The sequence below is a fragment of the Cariama cristata genome, unplaced genomic scaffold, assembly GCF_000690535.1.
Source record: "Cariama cristata isolate BGI_N322 unplaced genomic scaffold, ASM69053v1 scaffold5925, whole genome shotgun sequence".
Classification (NCBI taxonomy): Eukaryota; Metazoa; Chordata; class Aves; order Cariamiformes; family Cariamidae; genus Cariama; species Cariama cristata.
The window spans coordinates 1,294-26,172 of NW_009618035.1; the positions used below are offsets into that span (position 1 = coordinate 1,294).

At 37.1% G+C, this 24,879-nt stretch overlaps 1 protein-coding gene across 1 annotated transcript in view; it reads left to right on the plus strand.

Moving 5' to 3' along the window:
• The first annotated feature begins 2,067 nt into the window (after positions 1-2,067).
• LOC104162057 (bromodomain adjacent to zinc finger domain protein 2B-like) overlaps positions 2,068-24,879 on the plus strand; it is an 84,956-nt gene continuing 62,144 nt past the window's right edge. Inside the window, 5 exon segments of the mRNA XM_009700697.1 lie at positions 2,068-2,221; positions 14,589-14,654; positions 14,657-14,773; positions 18,810-18,971; positions 20,541-20,734. Of these exon segments, the coding sequence (XP_009698999.1) occupies positions 2,068-2,221; positions 14,589-14,654; positions 14,657-14,773; positions 18,810-18,971; positions 20,541-20,734 (693 nt within the window).

Sequence of the window (24,879 nt, forward strand, 5' to 3'; positions counted from 1 at the left end):
GTATTTTTCAGTGGCCTGCTTCCACTGAGTAGCAGTTTAGCTGAATTATATTCAGAGATTACTAAAAATCAATGAGGTATTTTTTAACTGTGGATAGAAAATACTCAATTGGAGAAAAATATGTATTTAGGAGTCCTGAACTAAAAATTTAAAATGTTTAAATTAATATTTTGACTTGATAAATTCTCTGATGGAAATAGTTTTTGTGATTTCTACTGTTGTTCTGAAGGAAAAGTTCATAGCCCTCATACTCACTATAGTCGTAGATACCTGTTTGTACCATACCAGTGTAAGTAGTTGATTTTTCTGTATTTGCAGAAAAAAATTGATTTTCTTCTGCATGCCTGAAAATTTTGTGTGATAAATTGGGCTGTAAAGCATAACAGCAATGAAGTCTTTTAGTGCTGTTCTCTGCAAAGTGGTTGCTTGCAGTTTGTGTAAAGGGTAGGCAGTTCTATGTGATATGCTGTAGTTAGCTTGTTAGGAGAATTTTCACTTTGGGAAAGTGGTATCTCTTGTTCTGCTAGCTATCAAAGTCTAGAGACTTTTATCCAATACATAGAAATTGCCACATATAAAAGTTACTAACAATAAGGAATTAATGATTTAGTTAAAAGGGCACAGTGTATCTTCCAGATATTCTGTGTGTTTCTCCATGACTTTTGCCTTTGTACTTCCTTTGGCTTTTTAAGATGTGCTTTTACCGACTGAAGAGGAACAAAGGATAACGCATCTTTCTGGAGAAGTATTGGTGGCTTTCCAAATGAGTATTTGGGAAATCACTGTTTAACATAACTTTAACATAAAAGTGCTGTTTAACACATCAGTTTTCTAAATTAATTAAAATAGAATTTGGAAAAGCGTCTGTCTTATGTACTTGGTGTTCTGTTTCGCAAAGACCGGGAGTGGGATTTTTCTAGCAGTTGTTTGACTTAGGCTTAGTACTTGGCCTCCTCACCTTTCCAGTGATAGCTCTGAGAAGGGCTGTTGCCTCTGTAGCTGAAGGAGACTCCAAGACAGGAACCGGTTTCTCAAGAGTTTCTCTGTTAGGACTTACCTGTGCTTAGTCTCCTTGCTTTTGTAATAATGGAGGGACTCTGAAAAGATTTCTTCACTGCCTTCTTTCTACTTGTGATCCTGACTTATTGTCAACTGCAGTTCTGGCAGATTGAGTCAGATGGTCTTTTGGCTTTGCTACCGCTATGCTTGGATGTCATTTGCTTGGCTGCAATTTTAAAGTGTTTGAGAAACTACTTCTCATCAAGTAGTATTGTTAATAATAATTTTACTGTGCGTTTTTCTTTAAAATACACGTTCTTGTTCAGTGGAATAAGGCTGGTAACTTAGAGTCATTCTTCAGTTTATACTATCTCACTATAATTGCTGAGTCAACTGAGAGACTAGATGTGGACTTTTCGGCATGCATTACACATTCTTCAAATCTCAGATCCCTCAGGGCTTCTCTGCAATGAGGGACAAGCTGGCAGTCAAGGATGGCACAGGTGGTGCTTTTCCTGACCCTGACACAGTCCCACAGGATCTGAACACTGTGCTGATCGCAGGGTCTAGACAAAATAAAGGAATCTGTCGGGCCCAGGGTCCATCTGGTAGTCTGATCAGGAGTAGCAGAAGATGGGAGGTGATGCAAGCTTGGAGGGAAGATACAACATGAGATATGGGATCTAGCCAGGAGGCGTAGGCATGGACCAGGCTGCAGAGCTATGGCTTGACTTAGGTAAGGGCTGAAGGTGCCAGCCTGAGCCAAAATGGAACTCCTGAGCAGAGGGTGTGGATGGGGGTCCCCGGTGAGGCTGTTGGCATTCAAGTTGAAACGTGATGTAGGTCTCAACAGCACTACCTCATTTCCTTACTGCTGCAGATGTGCTGGATTCCCCTGATATGACTGAGTGCTCTTCATGTGATGGTACCTCTCATGTTAAGGTCTCATAGGAAATACTCAAGAATTGAGTGTGGATCCTGAGACATGATCAGCACAGACGCTCCTGTGGTCCCCTTGTGATTTCATTTCTTGCCATAGAAGACAGACGTTTGTCTTCTCTTACAGATATGGAGTCTGGAGAGCGGTTAACGTCATCATCAGTCTCCTCTGCTGCAGCTGCTTCAACTCCAGTGTCTTCTACACCGTCTGTAGCTTCAGCAGTATCGAAAGGTGGCCTTTCCACTGGAGCTGCGTCACTGAGTTCCACAATCAACACATGCGGTAAAAATGACTCAATTATATATTACAATGTGATTTTAGTGCTTGTCAACACTTGGAATTACTGTTACAAGTCAAATATAATAAGGTTGCACAGATGTGACAAAGAAAAACGTTTGTGGTTTTGTGTGTTGGTGTTGTGTTTGTGTTTTTTTTTTTTGCTAAGCAACGTTCATAGGATGTGAATACATTTTACATAGTACCATTTTGTTGAAGTGATGAAACTAATTTAAAATCGCCTATTTCAAATGTGAGAGAAATTTTCAGTTTGCAAAGCTGCCTTGAAAGCGAGAATCAGATTAAGGATTGATCTAGCAAGCTTTGTGTCACTTTCAGGTTAAGATCTAATAATCAACTTCTTGAATACACATCATGTTCTGAGTGTTCAAACCCAACCTCTACTGCATTTTTATATCTGGAGGAATATTTTCTTCTAATAAAGCTTGAGATTGAAAAGGTGAATTTCAAAATGTCATAGTTTTAGATAGTCTTGACTAGAGTGAAACATCTTGGCTTGAATCAGAAACATATGGAAGATTTCTCCATGCAAGAATCTCGATTTTGTGAATGAAACTCATATTTCAACTGAATGATGCATATGTCATCAACAGAACAAGAAATGGTAAATAACTCTTCATTGCTGTTTCTTCCTTCACTTTGGAGAGCAGATCGTATACATTCTTTTTGTTAGCCTGACTACTACTGATTCTTATAAGGTATAATACAGTAAATAGGAAGTTTTTCAGCTTAAATTCATGGTAATCCACTACTTCCAGAACAAACTTGGCTCTTGCAGTAGAGTGAGCAAGCGTGTATTCTGCAAATTGGAAAACTCTTCTACCCTGATCCTATAGAACCAGCAGATTTTGAGTGCCCTGCTACGGCCTGCATTTGTTCATTTGCAGCTTCCTTGGGAAGAAAAATAGAAACCAGAATGTCTGCATACCTAGAATTATGTCTCAACTATTTATTTTAATTAATCTAAAATCGACCAGAAAAGTTCTTAACTAAAACTGATCTAGAACAAATAACAATGTTTTATTTTTCAGTACCCCACTACAGATTCAACTCCAAAAGACTTTTGTGTCGATGTTCATTAGCCCAAGCCATTTGAAATTGTTCTCTGTGATGGTTCCCAGAATGTAGTAGGAGTTCATTTACGTATATCTATAAAAGTATGGTCCCAAACTGAGGATTTATGAGACTCATTTACCTATCCTTGCTGCCTTTGCTTTGTAGATATTACAACATGTAATTTTTTTGTCTCCTGTAACATTTTATGTGTGTATATAGGATATATACTTGGTCTACCAAAATACAGTAAGACTAAAGCAGATGATTAATGTAATAAAGATTCTAAATTGTCAGTTTGTTTCTTCATTGGAAAATCTAGGTAGTCCTTTTCTTAAGTAGTTTTAAAAATTTTATTCTCAGCTTTTGTTAAAAAAAAAAGTTGTTTCATTTCTGTCTGATAGCTACTAGCTATCAAAGATTGATAGTAATTCCCAGTATTCACGAGTTGCTTCCTTTTAGTTTTTTTCATGGTCAGATCCTTTTGCCTTGCTGCATCTGATCTTTAAGAACATACATATTTTCTTGAGGACACTTTGTATTCCTAAAAACAAGCTGGAATGTAGTTTACTATCAGTACTGTCCCATCAGTTTTATTTATGAGTATATCCATTTCTCTGCCTGACACAGTACACTATGGTTACTGTTGCATCCACTCTGAAAAGGTATACGGCTGTCCTAGAGAAACTTCACAGATGTGTTTATGCTGTCAAGCAGCCAAAAACTGTTTTCCGATGAATGTCTTGTGGCTGGAACAGCAATTTAATTGAGTCAAAACTTTCTTGAATTTGCAAGATATTCTATAGTCAAGATAGACTAGTATCCTGGGCTGTTCCTAAACTGAGATGTTACTCACTTCTGTGAAACTTTAAAAAAAAAACCACACAACAAAACCAAACCAAAACAAAGATGTCTCTCAGTCTCAATCTGGTAATTAAATTATCTTCACATTTAAAAATACATTTCTCTGGCATCTAATGGAATAATTGTTTAAGAACGAACAATTATTCTTACTAAGAGAAGGTAAAGGCATCTTAAGCTATGCATTGGATCAGAGAAGTTCTTTTGTTCTTTTTATTCCAATTCATCTATTTATTTTCTTTGCAGCAATCAATAGTGTATTAAGTAGTCTCCACAATAAACTTGATTGCATACCCTGTCAGGTCACCACAATGCATGGTGAGTTGGGACTGGGAGTCTTTATGCTTTGCCAGGGAGAGTACACTACAAATAAATTATTTTGGCATATTCCCAAATAGACAAAAGACCTGTGTGAAACTATTACGGAATTTATCACATGCTGTTAGTTTAATTAGTTAATACAGCACTACTTCCTGAATAATTGAAGCATTCCAATCAAGTAAACAGATACTTTACTTCCTTTCTTCTTATTCATCCACTGCTGAAAATAAGAAGGTGCATTGGAAAAGAAAATTGTCTCTGGAAAGAGATATAAATTCATCCTCATGAGAATGTTAGCAACTTTGGAAGAGTATAAATCAACAGCCTTTTCTTACATGAGTAAATGATACCATAATTCAGTGTTTTATCTTTATGAGGGGCAATAATACTAGCATGTGAAAGTGTTCAAAGCTGAACAATCAAGTCTTATTGTTTTGATATGATTAGACCTGAAGGGTTCTTTATTTTTAATTTTCAAAAAAAGTAAATTAATCAATTTTTTATCAAATGATAATTTTTTTTAAAAAAAAAAAAATCTTCTTTCCAAACCAGAAGCTGCTTCTATCAAAGCAAAAATCTTCAGTCTTTTTGGAATCCACTATTTCTCCTTAAGTGAGACCCAGAAGAATTTTGAAATTGTGGACATAAATGCACAAAGACACAGGATTGTTTTCATTGGTAAAGTCTGTAGTATTCCACTTGATTTTCAGATTTATAGTAACAAATATTTTTTTTAAATGCCAGCTTGTTTGTTTGTTTGTTTGTTTCTCAGTGTAAGTATTAAAATGACGTTGTGGCTCCTGAAATAAATGTTGAGAAAGGTGAGATTTAGTACCTAAAACATAAAATTGTATAAACAAATTTCCTTTGTGATAAATGTTTTTTATAGTCCTTGTTTTTGTGAAAATTTTTATCTGAGGCATGTAGGTATGTATTGACTTCTGGAGATTTTAAGGATTCTGAATGCTAAGTGATGATAGCAAAATTGTAATGGATATGTGAAAACAAAGTGATGATTTACAGTTTGTGGAAAGTACAACAATTTCAAATGTTTATTTGTAAGGAACAGACTTAGTAGAAAAAACATTGAAAGGAAAACAATTTCAGTGCATTGATTTTTGGATATTAGAGATTAAACAAAACCATTCTATTCGAGCACCTAAATAACTTCATTTAAAACCACATTGAGCACCTAGTAGTTCTTATATTAAAGCAAGCCTTACTGAGAGTTACCATGTGATTGATACCTTTTAAAATACGGCTTAGTAGGTCAGTGCTCTGTGCATGTTCCTTGCATTCTTACTCCTGAAAATTAATCATTTACAGTGTTTATGCCTAAGTTATGTATCAGCTCTCCCAGTAGAGTGCAGTTTTATCAATCCCTTTTGAAAATTTCCTTTTTTTTTTTTTTTTTTTTAAGAAAAATTAGTCCTAGACTAGTTTCTTTTAAGCTGTGATTTATGAAAGTAAGTTAATGATGGAGTCCTTGCGGTTGCATTCATGTTTGTTACCTGTGTACTTGCTTCTGTGAGAGCATATTCAGAATTTATTAAAATGCTGATATTTTTAGTTTTTTTAAAGTGCTTTGATGAGATGGCCAGTGCTTTGCTCTTCATTTAAACTAACAAATAGTTTTGACATTTCTCTAGTCAGATGAGAGTTTTTGTTTTTTAAACCAACAGTAAGAGCGGATGATTGTTACTTATGTATATATGACCCATTTCCAACCCTTTCCATGCTTTCCAGCTTTTTACACTGAGAGATATTCACCAGTACTATGGAATCACGCATACAAGGAATTTGGAAGACTCACTGGTGTTGGGAGGCATGTAGAAGGAAAACTTTGTTAGCACTGTAATGATTAAAGAATAACACAGGAAGGAGGAAAATACACAGTAATTTCTGTCACTCTAAGCAGTTTTCTAGATTTGTTGTCTAAGTTGGAATGCCCTTAGCGTTGTTAGAAATACCATGTTATTTTTGTATTTCTGCTGATTAGTGCATTGATGCCTTTGTATTTTAAGGCATTGTTTAAGTATTTATTCCTTTTTAGCTCTTTGAAAAACTTACATTGCACCGAGAAGTTCATTAATATTAACAAAGGCATTCACACTTATCATTCCTTGTTACTAAGAGACTGGCATTGTTGAAATATATGTTGCCCTTTGGAGTAATACTTTCAATCATTTATCTGTGTAGTGGTTAGTAGAATTCTGAAAGCTGTGCTCAAAAATATTTGACCTATTTGAAGTAAGTCAGGATTGTTAGGGAGTGCAGTTTAATACGAAATTTTGCTATGCAGAGTCTGTTTACAGTAAGTTAGTATCTTGGAGAGCAAACACTAAAATAGGAAGATTAAGGAAATACTAGAATTAATTGCTAGACAGACTGTTAATCTTTTCATCAAATAAGAGGAAAAATGTCATTACAGTTCAGTTCATTGTAACAAGACTTTGGTTCCTTTTTTGCTTTATGTTTTATTTCCTCCATGTTTCTAAATGCATATTTAAAAATTGATGGCTTCTCTTTTCTGGACACTTATCTAATGTTTTAGGTAGCACACAATGTATTTTCATTAAAAGACTGTAACAACGTGTAATATAGTATAAAGTCACCTACTCTTATCAACTTTCTTCATCACACAAAAAAAACTTAACAAGCTCAAAGGATGTTTTAACTTGTCCTGTCTTCAAAGTATTATGAAACATTGCAATACATTGCTGCTCATCAGCATCATTAAGAATCACCACTGTGGTGAGAGAGAAGCAAGGGTTGTTACTGTTTTGTTTGTGTGTTGTTTTTTTTTCCCAATAAGAAAAAACACAAAGTATTGTGTTTCCTGATTGAACTGTGTAGCAGATGGTAAATAACATTTAGTATTATTAGTTGAGTATGACCATCAGTTGTGGAAGAAGGTACATAAATGAGGTTTGGGTTGTTGTTTGGTTTTTTCAATGTGATAATTTACTAACTGAAGTTAAAGACATTTGAACTAAGTTCGGCAAACATAGAAGTGAAATACAAGGTTTTTAAACTTGAGCTGAAAGTATAAAGAAATACTCACTATAAACATCACCTTGCAATAGTTAGCATCGGTGAAAGTAAGTGCCAGTCCATTCTTGTTTTGGGGGCGGGGGGGGAAGCACCTGAACTAGAAATTTAAAATCAGTAAGAGCGATTTCCGTGCACTGTCTATGTAATATTGCCATTATGGTGCCTTGTAGTTGCTAATAAGTGAAAAATCCTACTGAATGTCCCGGTGTTCATAACACCTAACATGATGAAATACTGCAGTCAGGAAATTACTCCAGAATTAGCCACTATATACAGTATCATAATAATAGCATTAAAAAATCTAGAAGCAAGAGACAAGGTCAAGTAACGGTTTCTGCTTAGAAAGTCCCCCAAGAGTGTGGTCAGTTTGCAGGGGCGTTTGGTGTTAAAGTCAGTCTCTTGGAAAGCAGGGAATGCTTGGTCTTTCTGATTCTGTCTGTTTTGGTGCACTGCTCTTTATATTAAAACATGACACAAATGAACTTTCTGGTTTTTGATATTGGTCTTTTCTTGCTTTTTCTCTCCATTAGCAACTACGCTGTTCTTCTGCTTATGTATGCTTTTACAGTCTTGGAGTTCCCTGATTTTTCTTCTGTCCTTATGTTCAGACTATCTCAAAAGTTGAAGTTTAGTTCTGAAACTCCTATGAAATTCCCGTTACCAGTATTACAAAATTTCTGATCATCCCTTTGTTTTTAGTCTGTCATCTATGTTATTATATATTCTTGCCTTGTCCTGACATACAAACGCATGCTGACTTGCCTAACTGTGCCTACTGTCTTCTGTGCTGCCCTTCCCCACCCTTCCAGGTGTGTAGCATCTCAAATAAACTTTTTTTTTTACTACTTTCTTCCCCTTTTCATTTTCCTTTTCACTTCTTCGAGTGGTCTTTGAGACATGGTTTAGTGGGCATGGTGGCATTGGGTAGAAGGTTGGGCTTGATGATCTTTGAGGTCTCTTCCAACCATAACAATTCTAGAATTCTATGATTCTTTTCCTTTCTGCATGAGATTCAGTCTCTTTATTGTTTAAAGTATGCACAACTCCATCTATGCTTACATTTTACCCATAATTTTTACAATCCAGTTCATCTAGTCCTGCTTTTTTTTTCTCTCCAACCCATCATGTCTTATCTTCATATTGCCAGCCAGCCTCCCAGTCTTACAGATGGCATTACTCATACTGAAGTTAGAAGCAGGGGCAGCACTTGAAACTAGGGCAGTTTTACCTGTTGTTTAAACAAATAAAGCATGCTGTGTGTCCTGAAAATTAGAGTACAGTCAGAAACAATGCGATAGATTGTAGACAAATGGTGGAGCTCGCTGCCTACTCTACAACTGGAAGTTCCAGATTGTTTGAAGGACTTTAAAAGAAAGATACCCCATTGGCACTCCTTAGGAATTAATTGCCTGACATAGTTACTGTTAATTTGACTGAGTTCTTGTAGACTTAAGAAGCGGAAACAATTCTTTTTTTTTTTTAAAAAAAGTTTAGATAAATTCAGGGATTCTTATAGCTTACAAGAAGTTAATTGGTGTGTAAGATTGTTGAGATTCTCTAAATCAGTTTTCCTGCTTTTAGAATGCCAGACATCCCTTTCCTCTCAGGCAAGTCTTTGTTAGAAAAAACATGCTCTAGCTCTGCTTTCTGCTTTAACATAGACGCTAGTCATGGCCTGTCTTTTCTTCCTGAGTGTTTTTCAAAGTTTAAAAAATGGAGTTGAGCGTAGAAGATACATACAGTCTCAGAATTCGTGTAAGCATTGTCCCTCTTGCCTTGTTTGGCTTACTTTTCTCATTTAGAACTACTCTTAATCACTTGCTAGACATCAGAGCAAGGATTGACCTGGCATGAACTATGACACTATTATGTCCTCATAATGTTATCACAGAGTGCTTTGTATGGGAAATTATGCCTTTTAAGTGGTCCATGCAAGAGTGAGCAAAAAGAGAAACCCTCTGTAGAGGGTCTGATGTTATGCTGTGATGATACTAGACTTCAGGTGAAATAAACTGTTGCCAAACTTTTCGTAGTTATTTCTGAGTGATAGGTGATACAATGAATGGTCTCACCATAGTTGAAGCAGTAAATACTAAAGTAACAGCTGTGGAATGTTTGAATGGTGCTTTTCTATCAAAGAGCAGATGATATCAGAAAAAAGGGAAGAGACTTTTGTTCTAAAGCATTTGTTGTTTCTAGAGCTTTTCGTTTAACTTGGTCAGAGCAGGTTTACTGTGAAAGCAAACTAAAGAAATTGGAATAGTGCTGCAGTGTACATAAAATTAAACAAATGATGAAAGATATTAGCAGTACGTTCATAAAGTGAAGACTTACAATCATCTTGCAGTTTTCTGCAGCTAATTTCCTGGTGATTTTTTTTTTTTTTTAAACAACGGACATTCCTCCAACAGGAAATACAAAGGTGGCAACGTGACTATTGCTTCATGAAGCTTTCCTCTAGGATTTCTAGTGGTTCTTCTGCTGGTTTGAATCATCTTTTGTTCAGTTTGTTTCTACAGATAAAATTGCTCAATGTGTGTTGCGTGTTCTGATGATTTTCGTGGAGAGGTGGAGAATATCTTCCATCTTCTGTTAGTTTATTCATTCCAGTTTTGCAGAGGGATGAAGCCATGAAGTTTTTGGTACATAAACTTTTAAGGTGAAAGCCTGGCGATGGGATAATGGCTCTCTAATAAGAAAAAGCTAATGAACTTTTAATCACCTCAGTCTGATTTTCGTGATAGTGATGGGATGTACTCATTGTTTACATTCTGAAATGTGTAAGTTTTATCATAGTGGCATGACTGAAGATAATACTTGAAGGTGGAACAGATTTTCTGTAATGCATTTGTTTCTTCAGGAGAATGTGCAGTAAAAAATGGTTCCCAGAGGGTATTGAATTGGATCAGTACCTACCCTGGAAAGTTTCAGATAAGCACTGTGAGTGGACCTGTTGGTGTTTTCATTGCTGCATGTAAAAATTTCAGTGCTTCTGGCAGGAGGTCTGAAGAACAGTGTAAAATTTACTGAAATGATCTGTTCAACAAACATATTATAGCCACCCTGTAGAAGACAAGTCTTGGAACATACTCACTGTAGTCCACCTCTAGTGTCATTTGTCATCTAGCAGTGAGATAATTCTCTCCACCTCCCACCCCCAAGAAACAGTGCCTAGAGAGTAGAGGGGGGTTATTGTCTGCCCCTCTTCAAGAAATGTGTTTACTAAAAACCCAGATGATGCTGTTTCTGTGCTAGGGCAAAGGGGCAGATTGTTGAGGTGGGACACTCCTTGCACTGAGAGACTTTTTACATATGTGAATGAGATTCCCTCCAACATATGTAGGTTAAGTCTTTGTAGTTCAATAAAACAATCAAAGAAGGAGGTCGAGCCGGTTAGGCTGTAACAAGTGATATCACTGCTGGTGATCCTGTAGGTTAATTGATCGTGCTGAGAAGTACTGTAAATTAGTCTTTTGGAGCTTCAACCTCCACAGCTAGACTGCTTCTCACCGTTGCTACTTGTTTATTCAGAACTACCTTGGGTCTCTGCATATCTTCAGGAGGTCATCTAGCCCAGCCTCATACTCAAAGCAAGATCAGCTTTGAGGTCAGCGTCTGTCTTGTTTTTGGGACCCGAAACAGTAGTATGCAGTATTCTAAATGCAGTCTGAAGAGTTAAGAGGGATACTTACTTCTCCTGCTCTACTGGTTGTGCTCCTGCTCGTATAGGCCAGCCTGCTGCTGACCTTTGCTGCCAGGGCACACTGATGGCTAATGTATGGCTTGGTGTCTGCCAAAACCCATAGAGCCTTTTCTGCAGAGCTGCTCCCCAGCCAGTCAGTCTCCAACCTCTGTTGTTCCAAGGTCTTATTCCTTCCCATGTGCAGGACTTTGCTTTTGTTCTTGTTGAGTTTCGTAAGATTCCTGCTAATCCATTCCTCTAGCCTGTCTAGGTCCTCCTGGATACCAGCCCTTTCCTCAAGTGGATTGACTTGTCTCCCCAGTTTGATGTCTTTCACAAACTTTATGAGAAAACACTCCATTTCCTACTTCAGGTGGTTGATAAAGATACCAAACAGGACAGATCCCAGGATAAAACCCTGCAGTACTCTACTTGTCACAGGCACCCAGGTAGAGTAGGGCTCATTAACCATTATCCTCTGAGCATCCCGCTGTTTTCTTGCCCATCTTGTTGTCACCTCATCCAGACCATAATGTCCTAATTTGGATTAAGGATTATTTGTGGGAGACAGCATTGAAAGCTGTGCTTATTTAGAGGTTAATGACATGAACTGTTGTCCTCTTGTCTGTAAACCCAGTGATTTTATCACAGAAGGCATTCTGCATGTGCCCAGGAATGTGTTCCTACATGGTTCATATAGAGGGCTTTCTGCATTATATATTCCAGGGGACTGGCATGAGTCTGACTGTTTTGCAGTTCGTGTGATTGTCCTCCAGGTCCTTTTTGGAAGATGGGTGCAACATTGGCCTTTCTCCAGTTCTTGGCGACCTCCCCTAATCTGCATGACCTTTCAAAGATGATAGACTATGACCTTGTCCTTGCATTGGCTGGTTCTATCGTTGAGTCACATTACAGTGATGCCCTGATTTGGCTAGAAATGGTGATGGGTACATGATGGTTATGATAGTTTGCAATATGTCCACTGTATGCAGTCATAATAGGAAATGGATCACTGTGGTATAGCTATACTAGTGTCAAAAGTCGGGTCCCAGTGTTCTGGATACTAACAGATTACGAGAAAGAAACTTAAAATGGCCTTTATGCTTATACGTCTCAATAGCCACAAATTTAAAAAAAAACCCTATGTAAATTATAAAGTACTAGAGTGGTACAGAACACTAGCAAGACTTCTGTAAATAAAAAATTTAAATTGGAAGCAAAAGTATCTAGTTTAAGGAAAATGTTTTTATTTACTACTAAATATTTACTATATTTTCAGGTATATTTGTCATAACTGTGTGTAAAGTTTCATATGAGGTGTAAGCTGCTAAATAGAACTAATTTAAATAATTTGGGTTTACATGCATGTGGAGGTGCTTGTGGTAGTATTAATTCTTGCTGCTCTCATCATATATATGCAAAAAAAAAAGTTTGCCTTGTTGTATAGATTTAAAAAGTAAAGAAAACCAGTTCCTGACTCTTATTACAGATTACAGCTTATAAGAAGAAGATGCAATGGTGTGAAAATGGACTGGATTCTTGAAAAAGAGTAATGGAAATAGTTGGATTGGAATTGAGTAATGTGTATTTCTGAAATATGACTGCAAAATAAAAGTTTCATTGAGGTATTGTCTTGAGTTTACACTGAGAAGTACTTGTAAGTTTGTAGGATCACAGGAAAACTCATGTTGGAGGGGACTTCAGGAGGCCTCTAGTCTGAAGAGCAGAATCCATTTCCAGGGTCAGACCATGTCACCCAGGCCCTTATCCAGTCTGGTTTTGGAAACCTCTGAAGACTTGGACTGTACATTGTCTCTGGGCAACCTATTCTACTTCAAATAAATCCCCTAAGAAAGAAAAGAGCCAAAACACTAAAACTGAAAGCAATATTGAGCGGTCGTAACGTAGACTGTTGAAAAAAACAGTTTCTCAGTGTCCCGTTCCAGGAGGTTTACAGTATTTTAGATGTGTATTCCTAAATCTTTTCTAAGGGAAATGCATACGATAGACTGTTAAGTTTGTAGCCACCAGACTTATTTTTCTTTCTTCCCTTTGTTAAAGCCACAGATTGAAGACATTTTCTGTAGACTGTTGGTTTTTGGATTAGGTAACTCTGTTAATTTAAAAAGGAAAAAAAAAAAAGGAATGATGAGAGTTGTTTAAAAAATGTCATTCATAATAATGCCTTTACTTTTTGGATGCTATTGTTGAAGTCCAGCTATGTGAAAGATATCCTATTATAAAGCAGTTTTTTGGAAAAAAAAAATACTTGACTTTAAGGCAGAGCTTTAAGGTAGTGAAGAAAAGGAGAAGAGTCTTAGCAAAACGTAGGCTGCAAACAGCTGTAACATATCCAGGCTTGACTGGTGAAGTCACTTGACGTGACTGTTGACAGAAGTCCAACAAAGCATTGTAACGCTTTCTATTGGTTGGTCACGGGACCGGAAATTAGTATTGTAGGAGTTTTAAATGAAGTTGTGGGCTTTGAAAATACAGTGTGAGATTAGAACTAACCGCTGTGGAAGACGACTTAGGAGTAATGTATATCTGCCATTTAAAACAGGTTTGTGGGTTTTTTTTTTTGATCATCTTCAGAAATTGAGCCATGTTTAATTCAAGGTAGTTCATGTAGGACCATAGTTAAAAAGATGAAATGCAATGTTTAAGCAATGTAATAGTAATTTCACAACTTCTACAAGGCAAAGCTAATGGCTTCCCTAGGAATTCTGTTTTGTACTTTTGATGCCAGTAAGGAGTGAATGTAGAAGTGCCTATCAATGGATAATTTGATCATGATTGATAGAATTTTCTTTAAATTGTTTTTTAAAACTAGCTTACATACATTTCATTTTAGATCTCAAAAATGACTGAAGTTATTGGAGGTTTTGAGTTCTATTTTAAAATTTACAAAATGTGTTCAAGGTGTCTTTGATTCTTCGTATATTTCATTATTAGTTTGTGCATTGTGTGTTTTGTAGACCCGTGTTGATCTCTGAAATGGGAAATTTCCTGTGTATTAAGGATAACTGCATCAAACAGTTCTGCTTAGAAAAGGATATTCCACTGGTTTTGATCCCAGTATGTTAAAGGGGCAGACTATTTACCACTGGTAACAGAAATTGCCATTTATAATATAATTGCAAATATAATATATTTTTTCATTTTTACTTACAAACCTTTTGTTAGAGTTCCTCATATTTTCAGACATTTTCTGTGTTGTTGAAATACAATGGCCAATACTATAAGAAGATACTGTATGTAAAACTTAGCGGTAGCTTTTAAAATACAAAAACTTTTTAATAAATTTTTTTTACACTTCAGTTTGGACTTCACAGCATCAGTTTGGACAGTGCAATTTCAAATGGTGTTTTTTCCCATCAGGACATACATTCAGAACAGCTGGGGATCAACCATGTAACCTGTCCGCTGTGCCAAGTGCCTTCTCAGTGGCCACTCAGTCTTTGGTCCACATGTAGCCAGCTCAGGGGTTTCAGAGTTTGGTGGCTTGGGAGCACTTGGTGCACCCACAACCTTAGCGGCACATCCCTGGCTAGCACGTTTTCCAGGTGCACATTGTCGCAAGGAATATTAAACTAAAGAAGACGGTTAACTGTCCTCACACACTAGGCAGACTTGATAAAACAGACTTCAGGCAAAAAACTTCAGACTACAGGCTTGACTAAAGTCCAGGTCAATTTTGATGAGAAGAAAAAAATACATTAGCCAAGTTTCTCAGGAACAATGTTTTCACAGTAGTCGTGTAAGAAACGAAGTAGTCCTTGATCTTTTTTATTCTTTCCATCACGAGGTAACATCCTTCTTCATTACATGGGTGTGTTGATTGCATAAACACAATTCTGGAAAGTACTCAGCCAGTAATAAGATAGACTTGTTTTCCTTTATAAATGTACTTTTTGCCTGTTAGACTTAATAGTGGAAGTTCTATCCAGATGTGGAAAAGGAAATTTCATTTGACTTCTTTTTGTGAGCTTAATGGTTTTATATTTCTGATACTGAAGGAGCTGGCGGATGAGCTTGCCAAGCCGCTCTCCATCATCTTTGCCAATGTGGGGGGGCCCCGGACGCTGGGAGGCTAGCCAGTGTGATGCCCAACTACAAGAAGGGCTGGAAGGAGGATTTGGGGAACTACAGGCCTGTCAGCCTGACGTAGGTACCGGGGACGGTGATGGAGCAGATCATCCTGAGTGAGATCACAAGGCCTGTGAAGGACAATCAGGGAATCAGGTCCAACCAGCTTGGGTTCATGAAAGGCAAGTGCTGCTTGACCAACCTGATCTCCTTCTATGACCAGGTGACCCACCTGGTGGATGAGGGAAAGGCTGTAGATGTGGTCTACCTGGACTTCAGCAAGGCCTTTGACACTGTCTCCCATGACATTCTCCTGGAGAAACTGGCAGCTTGTGGCTTGGACAGGCATGCCCTTCGCTGGGTGAAAAACTGGCTGGCCGGCCGTACCCAGAGAGTGGGGTGTGTAAAAATTGTCGGGCCGGCCTGACCCAGAGATTGGGTACCCAGCAGAACTAGGGAAGTGATCATCCCTTTGTACTCTGAACTGGTGAGGCCGCCCCTCGAATACTGTGTTCAGTTTTGGACCCCTGACTGCAAGAGGGACCTTGAGGTGCTGGAGCGTGTCCAGAGAAGAGCAGCAAAGCTGTTGAAGGGCCTGGGTCAAAAGTCTGATGGGGAGCGGCTGAAGGAGCTGGGGTTGTTTAGTCTGGAGAAGAGAAGGCTGAGGGGAGACCTGATCGCCCTCTACAGCGACCTGAAAGGAGGTTGTAGCGAGGCGGGGATTGGTCTTTTCTCCCCAGTAATGAGCAATAGGACAAGAGGAAACGGTCTCCAGTTGTGCCAGGGGAGGTTCAGGCTGGACGTTGGGAAGAACTTCTTCACTGTAAGAGTTGTTAAGCATTGGAATGGGCTCCCCAGGGAGGTGGTGGAGTCACCAAGTCACCATCCCTGGAGGCGTTCAAAAAACGTTTAGATGTGGAGCTTCGAGACATGGTTTAGTGGGTTTAGCAGGCATGGTGGCATTGGGTATACAGTTGGACTTGATGATCTTTGAGGTCTCTTCCAAACGTAATGATTCTGTGATCGTAGTTTGAATGCAGTTCTGCCTGAGTGTGAGTTTTGCACTTGGGATGCTGTAGCTCAGCGGACAGTGCTGTATTGCGAGATACACGTTAGGTGAATAGATTCCACCCCCACCCCCCCCAAAAAAAAAAACAAAAAACAAAAACCGAAACCCAAAATGCTCGATTGTAGAAAGCCAGAGGAATTCAAAAGCATGGTACTGTTACAGATATATAATTTATCTGCAATAGGATTGGCCAGCATGATCTTGTTTCTTACTCGATTTTATTCTTAAGGGGTTTCTTTGGTGGCATCTTGTCAAGTCAGTAGTCTCCCATCCTTTAAAATACCAACATACCGCATGAGAGAGATGAATACAAAATGATGCATCTGACATCCACCGTAAGATGTCAGTTACTCAGCTGGCATTTTCCAATCTTGCATGCTCTGTAAATTAAATACTATAATGCATTCTCCAAAGTATGCAGTTAGTCAAGATGCTTCTTAATTCACTTTTTCTGTAGTTTGAAAAAGAGACATTTTTCCTGCCAGGAAGTGAGTATCGTGAAGAGACCTCTGTTTTTCTTGGCTGGCCAGACCCTGCATGTCTATCTCTTCCCTTCCAATCCCCCAGTAGAATTTAAAGTTGTGGGATTCCACCGCCAGCAGAATTTTAGGAGTGTAGGATTTAGGTACTGGTAAAAACCTACAGCAAATATTACAAAGAGATCTTTCAGTGTTTTTAAATTTTTGTTTGATATGAACAACAGAATTTTGTTTTAGTTATTAATGCCAGGGGAGTAAGAGCAGAACTTTTGTTACTGAGAGGACAATAAGATACTGTATACATATCGACACAAAGCAAAAGCATCTGAAACAAATGCACGTACAGGTGAAGTAAGGAGGGGTAAAATACGTCCAAAAGCAGTGAATACTGGTTCATTTGTAATGTTCTCATTCAGTGATTTTTTTTTTAAAATTTTTTTTTTTTAAATTATACAAAAAGATTCATTCAGTTGTAACAGCCATCTAATATGTATTATTCTTTGAGAAAATTTTATTTTTGCTGAAGTAGGAATGAAAGAACTCTGTATCTGACCTTAGGCAATTTTCTGATCTTCTGTGATGAGTTAAGTTGCGACTAGAAATATGAGACACTCATGTCTGTAAAGATGGGGTTTTTATATTCATGTACCTGGGTAAATAAGTGTAGGGGAAAAAAATTATTAATCTTAAAATTTTGGTTTGCTGTCTCATTGAAGGGCAGTATTTTCAGTAGACCTTGATAATATAATAAATAGCTTGGAAGTTATCTTAGGCAGTCTAGCTGTATGTAGGTGTTATGATCTTGCTTAAGCCTTTGAATGGTGTCTTTGTCCTTAATGTGGTAGCAATTTGTCTTCATATGTACTGTTTTTTATATATATTGTCCAGTGACCATTGTTTTTGCATTTCTTGGTTAGTACATTCCAAAGCAGTGATTCTGTAACTTTGTGGGACCACTCAGAATACATACAAAACTACTGTGTATCACTATGCTCAAATTCCAAATTCGAGATAATTGTTTAGGCTTAGCAGTGCCTTATTAAAAAAAATATAGTCAATTTGCTATTGCAGAGTTACAAGAATCTGTGGAAAAGGATTACATAAGGGTTGCATAAATATTCTAAATAGTTGGCTCCTATAGTAAAGAACTTTAAAAATTGAGAGTTGTAGGGGCCATATCAGCTCATTTGAAGTTTATTTTCCTGGAGAGCAAAAATCAATAACTGTTTAAGATAAAAGTTTTAAACAGCAGCAAAACCAAAAAGAGTATTAGCTTGTTTTTAAAATAAGAAATCTTTATTCCTTGCTCAACAATTGAATTTATGTAATAACAGCACAGAGTAGCCCTGTTTCTGGTTGTGAAACAACCATTTTAATAGGGATGTTACAGAAAAAAATAGACTACTTTTTTCCAGTCCAGTGCAAACTCCAGGGTAGAAACATCTTAGAGTAGATATAGAGTTACTGTAGAGTACCTAGAGATTCCTATATTAAATAGGTCTTTTCATGGGTAACTGCTTCAGGTGGAGGCCTTGGAGTATTCCAAGACTGAGATTGCAGAGGCGATTCAAAGCTGTTATGCTTTTTCATAATTCTGATGTAGGAAGATTGCTGAGGTAATAATGAATGTTCAACAGTAACCTGTGAATATTGAACCTGTTTATAAGACTAGCAGTTTCATTTTGGGGTGATCACTTGTCATGTAGCTTCCTATTAAGTATTTATTTTCAGAATATGTTTAAATAAAACTGCATTGAAATCTTTAACAGAATGGCTTTAATGACTTAAGACCAGAATTGCTGCAGGAATTTCATGTCATTTAAGAAATACCTGCGTGTTGTGTTTTCTTTTTACTCCCAGATTTAGTAAATCTGCCTTAGGTTATCCGCAGCAACATGCTTATAGAAATATTTAAATGTATTACCAGAACAACTGAAGTTTGTTTTTATTTCCTTTGCGGTGCAGAATGGTGGCGAACAACTGACACACGCTCTCGTCCTGGGGCAGCTTTTTTCCCACCGCTCTTGGGAATTCCACCGCTGTTTGCACCTCCTGCACAGAATCATGATTCTGCTTCATTCCACTCAAGAGCTACAGGAAAAAATAGTCGGAGCAGTACAGAAAAAGGTAATGGCTAAAGTTGTAGGGGGAATGATCGTGTTGAACTTCTGCATGTGGAGAAAGATCTGGAATTTGAGTTTTACCTCTCATCGTTCTTCCCATTCCTAAACAGTTCTATAAAAATTTATTCTGTTAGCTAAGTGTGAGACACAAAAATATGGGCTTTCAATAACGAAATACTCTTTCTACTGTTTCTCCCCCCTCTTTTTCCTTAGATAGTTTGCTGGGACTGACTAATAAGGAAAAGTTTTCTTTTAAAGTTTCTGGCCTGGTTTAGGAGGCCTTGTACTTCTATAGTGAATAGCGCTCCTCTACACAGAAGAAGCAGGCATCAGGTAGTTGTTTGTTGGGGAGTGTGCGGCATGAAGAGGGGTATGGCTATGGCTACAGAATCTCAATTATTATAGCACCATGACATTAGAATATTTTCTTGCATTTCAAACTGGTATTTTATGTAGTGGTACTGCACAGCTTTTGAATACGTAAGACAGATTTGTTTGACGTTCGATACTAGGTTTGTTTGACTTAGAGGACAGGAGGCTGAGGGGTAACCTCATTGCTGTCTTTGCCTCCCTCACGAGGGGACGCGCAGAGGGAGGTGGCGGTCTTTTCTCACTGGTGTCCAATGACAGGACGTGAGGGGATGGTTTAAAAGTACATCGGGGGGAAGTTCACATTGGTTGTTAGGAAAATGTTGTTCACTGAGAGGGTGAGTAAGCTCGCCAGGGAAGTGGTCATGGCCCCAAGCCTGTCTGTGTTCAAGAAGTGTTTGGACAATGCTCTTAGAACTATGGTTTAGCTTTTAAGTTGTCCTGCGGGACAACTGTCCTGGTGGATGCCTTCCAACTCAGGATATTCTGTTCTGTGATTCTATGATGTACAAACTAAGCTTTTTTTAATTTTTTATTTTAAAAATAGTTTTGGTAGGTTTTAGGACCTGATACATGTTTCTGAATCAATCTGATGAGTCCTGGGATTGTAGAGTAGCAAGTTTGTGTGATTAGGGGTATTTTCTTAGAAAGCAACAGTCGTCTTGACAGATAAGTAAGCAAGCTTGCATGTGGATGTTATTTCAAATAGCATTCCCACAACTTCCCCCCCCACCTCATTTTACACATTGCAAAACTCATAAAATATCTTGGGCTTCATGTGAGTTTTTTTGGAGCTGATTGATACTTCAAAATTGTAAACAAGTTATTCTGTCAGATATTTACTGGAATGTGTATTTTTGTGTCATCTTTCTTCAAAATCTTTTTCTACCTCTGACTAAACTCAAGGATAGTTTGGACTTAAAAATGGACAATTTCAGATTCCCCCCTCATCCCTTACAATGGTAAATGTGTTTGTCGTTTAAATCATGGGTGCTCTGCATGTTTTAATTAAAATAACTCTTGAGCAAATGATGTGACTCTTGGATGGCAGATTTTTAGTACATGTTGGGAGTGACCTGTAAGTAGTCTAGTATCTTGTTACATGTTTATGGAAGCTAGGTTAGTGTGACTGGAACATCTCAAAGAAAGTATCTGCTGCTTCAGATTTTTTTTAAGTGTCACTTTGTAAATCTGTCATCTTAAGGTATAAATGGAGCACTGAATGGGAACAGTACCACTGCAGTATCTGGTATCAGCACATCTGTACTATCCACTGGCATTGCAGCATCTGCAGGACAAGTGAAAGCTATAACCTCAGGAGCAGGAGGCCGCAAATACAACCAGGAGCAAAGCAAAGTTCAGCTTTTGGACACCAGAGCTGACAAAATCAAAGATAAGGTAAATACACAGAAAAATACTTAAGATTCAGACAAAAAATTGACAGGGTAAGTGTTCCAATTGTGGACACAGCAGCATTGTTTTTTTTTCTCTCCCAGTACGAAGTGTTTTGGGTTTTTCTTAATTATTAGGGCAAGATCTGTACCCTGGTTTCTGTGTGTGTTTGTGGGGTTTGTTTTTTTTTTGGTAGTGTTTTTTTGTTTTTTTTTTTTTTTTTTGTGGTGTGGGATGTATGTTTGTTTGTTTTTTTTACATGTTTATGAACAAAAAGCTACCAGTAGCACGAATTCCACTAGTTAATAGCTATATGCAATAGCATATTGTTACTTAATTTATATAATTACAAAAATTAAGTATACTATTTTAGCACCAATATTTTATTTTATTATATTACAGTATAAATATTTGTATTATAATTGTAAGTTACAACCTATTATATCTATTTAATTACGTTCTGATGTAACTTAAAATACAAAAAATTTCAGAAGCAAAATGAAATTTTTAGAGATTAAAAGAAAAACGCTTTTCTGGGAACAATTTCCTATTTATCAGAAGAAAGAAGTATTATTATTGACTGTGATTCAGCAAAAAACTTAGACAGCTGTCTAAGTTGGAAGACATGATTAGTCTTAATGAGTTAGTAGACCTCCTTCTATACTGACCCAAGCATCCTTAAGAACTGTGCTACTCTGGGAATCAAAACTACTTGGTCAAAACACAGGAAATGGCCTACTGGGAAATTGGTGACTGTCAGAATAGAAGTGAAGGGAGTCGTTCCCTACTGGCAGCCATCTAGGCTAGAATACTTTTATTTCTTGATATTTATTTATATTTTTGTTTTGTGAGTGAATTGGACCTGTTGCTTTCTTCCTCTTTCTGTTACTGCATTACATTCAGCTCCCAAACTGAATGTTGTTAGGTGACAGGTTGGCGTTTTCAAAGGACAGTTGCTGTTTGCATGTATCTTCATAAAAATAGCTGTTAGCACTAAATAGTTAATTATATTTGTGTAGTGATACTCTGTCTAGTTTATTGACGATAGGGAAATTATTAATATATTAAAGAACATTTTCACTCAAAACATTCTTCATGTGTTCAGCAATCAACAACTTTTGAAGGTATTAAGGTAGTTACAGGTTTTTGGGAAATCTTTGACTTCTTTCAGGCTTAAATTCTAGAAATGGTTCTTTCCTTTCTAAAATTCTGCCTTTATCCTGGATCATCTGTGTGCAAAATGTAAGCTTTGTTTCTGTGGTGCAGAGGTAAAGCTTTTTCCAGATAATGTCTGCATTTCTGACCATTACTGCATTTACGCAGAATACCAAATAAATTGCTATCTTGTAGTATCTCCAAATACCTTCCCGAAAGCTTATATCATAAGTGAATGAACAGATTCTTTTCTGTTCACTTTTTGGCTCTTTGCCTTATTCAGAAAACTGAGCTGGTTAAGCTTGTTACTTGTTAATGAGTATCACTGAAAATTTCACCTCTTTTTGCCTTTTTTCCAAATTTCACTCAGAATGTTTATCAGCATTGATAACTTCTCCTTTGTATTACCGTTTGTCTTTAAGTATAAATTCTGTATTGTTCATACGTTTTCTTTTGATGTGGGTACTAATTTCAAACTCCAGTTTAAATTTGCTGAGTACTGAGTTGCTATAAAATTAGTGTACCTCTTTTCTTAAATTTGTTTAGTTTTGTATCTTAACATATAGATTGTCTATCTAATGCAGATAAATTTCAGGTTCTCAACAGTTCTGTTTCCTAAGTTTTTGTAGTAATTTTTCTAGGACTGAAGTGGAGTTTGTTGTTCCTGGTCTTACTCGATATACTGGCATCCTAGACATTCACCTAATCCTTATTCTTAACTTCTTTTCCTCTGAAACTTTTTGAGGTAAATGGTGTTTGTCAATGTAATGGTTTGAACAAGACTACTGATCAAAACATACAGAATACTCTAAACGAGAGCTCCAACATGAGGAGAAGATCAAGAGATTTGATTTTTAAAAAATTAGTTAAAAAATCAGTATTTTTATTTTAGTATGTTAGAATGAAGCCACACCTGGAGCTGAAGGCAGAAGAATAAGCAGGGGGCAGTAGGCACATGGAGTATTTTGTGCTGGGCTTTGTACAAGTGATGTCAGGTTTTTAAATTTCAAAGTGTAACACCACTTGCCTCTTTTTCTAAAAAGCACTGTTTATTTTAAAACAGTTATGCTTCTCTAAATACTCCTTTCTTTAGGGTTTTATTTTTTTAGTATTCATCTGCTGATTTCTTCAACTGTATCCTTATTTTTCTTTTGAGGTTGGTATTTAAATTTTTTTTTTAAAAGAATTTTATTTAAAAAAGAAAAGGCAAAGCTGATGCCGAGCTGTTTTTACAGTTGATGAAAAATCTAAAGAGTTACTTACTCTTTATGCAGTGTTTTCTTCCTGGTTGAGTTCTAGTTCTGTTGTCCTAGTGTTGGATATTAGGAAAAGGTTTTTCACCCAGAGGGTGATCGAGCACTGGAATAGGCTCCTTGGGGAAGTAGTCATGGCACCAAGCCTGACACTATTCAAGAAGCATTTGGAGAACACCCTCAGACACATGGTGTGAATTTTGGGCTTGTCCTATGCAGAGACAGGAGTTGGACATGGTGATCCTTGTGGGTCCCTTCCAACTCAGGACATTCTATGATTCTACCATCTTAGGGAATCCTAAGTGCAGTCTGATAGTAACTCGTATTACATAAATTTGCCTGTAGTGGATGAAAACCAACTTCTAAATTGATAGAAGCATCTGATCTTCAAAGCTGTAGTTATTAAGAGTTCTCATGCAGTTCCTTTTGTCTAGGATGTGTATTTGATCATTCAGAGGGCTATGCATATCAGACAATCATAAACAAGACCCTGTCTGAAACATGAGTTTAGAATTCTGCCAGATCCTCAGTCATCGCTGTATATTTGTGCGATATCATGTTATGTCTGTTGAGCATCGTGATGGTCATCCTGGTAATCTGATATACTAGCCTTGATTTACTTCTTACACACAAAAATTTGGTAACTGTGTTACCTTTTTACTTTGCTGTGTTGGTCACTGTATTGATAACTTTAGCATTCTTTAATTGTCTTTTAAGCCCGCTGTTTGTGGCCAAGATAAAACTGAATAAGCAGATAGGCTTTATAAACAATCATTCATCTGAATGTGCTGCTTCAGCCCTACAAAAGGAAAGTAAAACTACTCTTCTACTGATTGCATTAATGAATTTCTAGGATGAGGAAGGTCAGCAGGATTTTTACATTGGTAAAACAACAGTCTCCAGAGAAAGAAGGCATAACTGATGAACTTGAGTCTTGTGTGGCTTAGAGAAAGTCGCCTACCGTTACGGGCAGCTGGTACTTGGATTCCAGAATTAGCATCAGGATGCTGGGTTATTAACTATAGTCATCTCCCTTACCTTTAATCTCTCTCCTTGGCAATTACCGTGTTGTATTTCCTTTATAAACATCAATACTTTGAAATCATGACTATAAAATCTTTTTAAACTATCACTTTAGTCACCTTTTTATGGGACTGTCGCATTGGGTCATTAAGGTCGGACTACTTTTCTTGGTACTCGTATTCAGTCTAGATTATTGCTTTCTGAACAATGGATATTTTCAATTAGCATAACTATCTTGCAGGTTTGCTAAAGTCGGTGAACCAAATTCAAATATGAAATTTAAATTTAACCCACTCATGCTCCAACTTTTATGACTATTTTGTTGCCAGTAGAGGAACTAGTCAAAGTGAAATTTGCTCTTTTAACTTAATAAGTGTAATCTTTTTCTGAATAATATATTTTTTAATATTCTATAAATATCTACCTGGTCTTACATCACTTCAGAAGTCTAATGCTCTCTTTTTTTCTTTTATAGTTAACTTTTTGGTCTTTATTTTCCTTCTCTTTCTTCACTTTTTTTTCCCATGTCAGTAAGCTTTTAGAATTTCTTTCAAATATTTTTTGTTGTTCTAAATGTCTTTGCAGAGATATTTTTCTTTACAGACAGTTATCTTTTTTCTCCTTCTGTCTTACAGTATTTGTTTTACTCTGAATTACTTCTCTATGCAGTTTACTGGCTCCCCCCGCCGCCCCCTTACCTTTTTTACTGGGTTGGGTAGA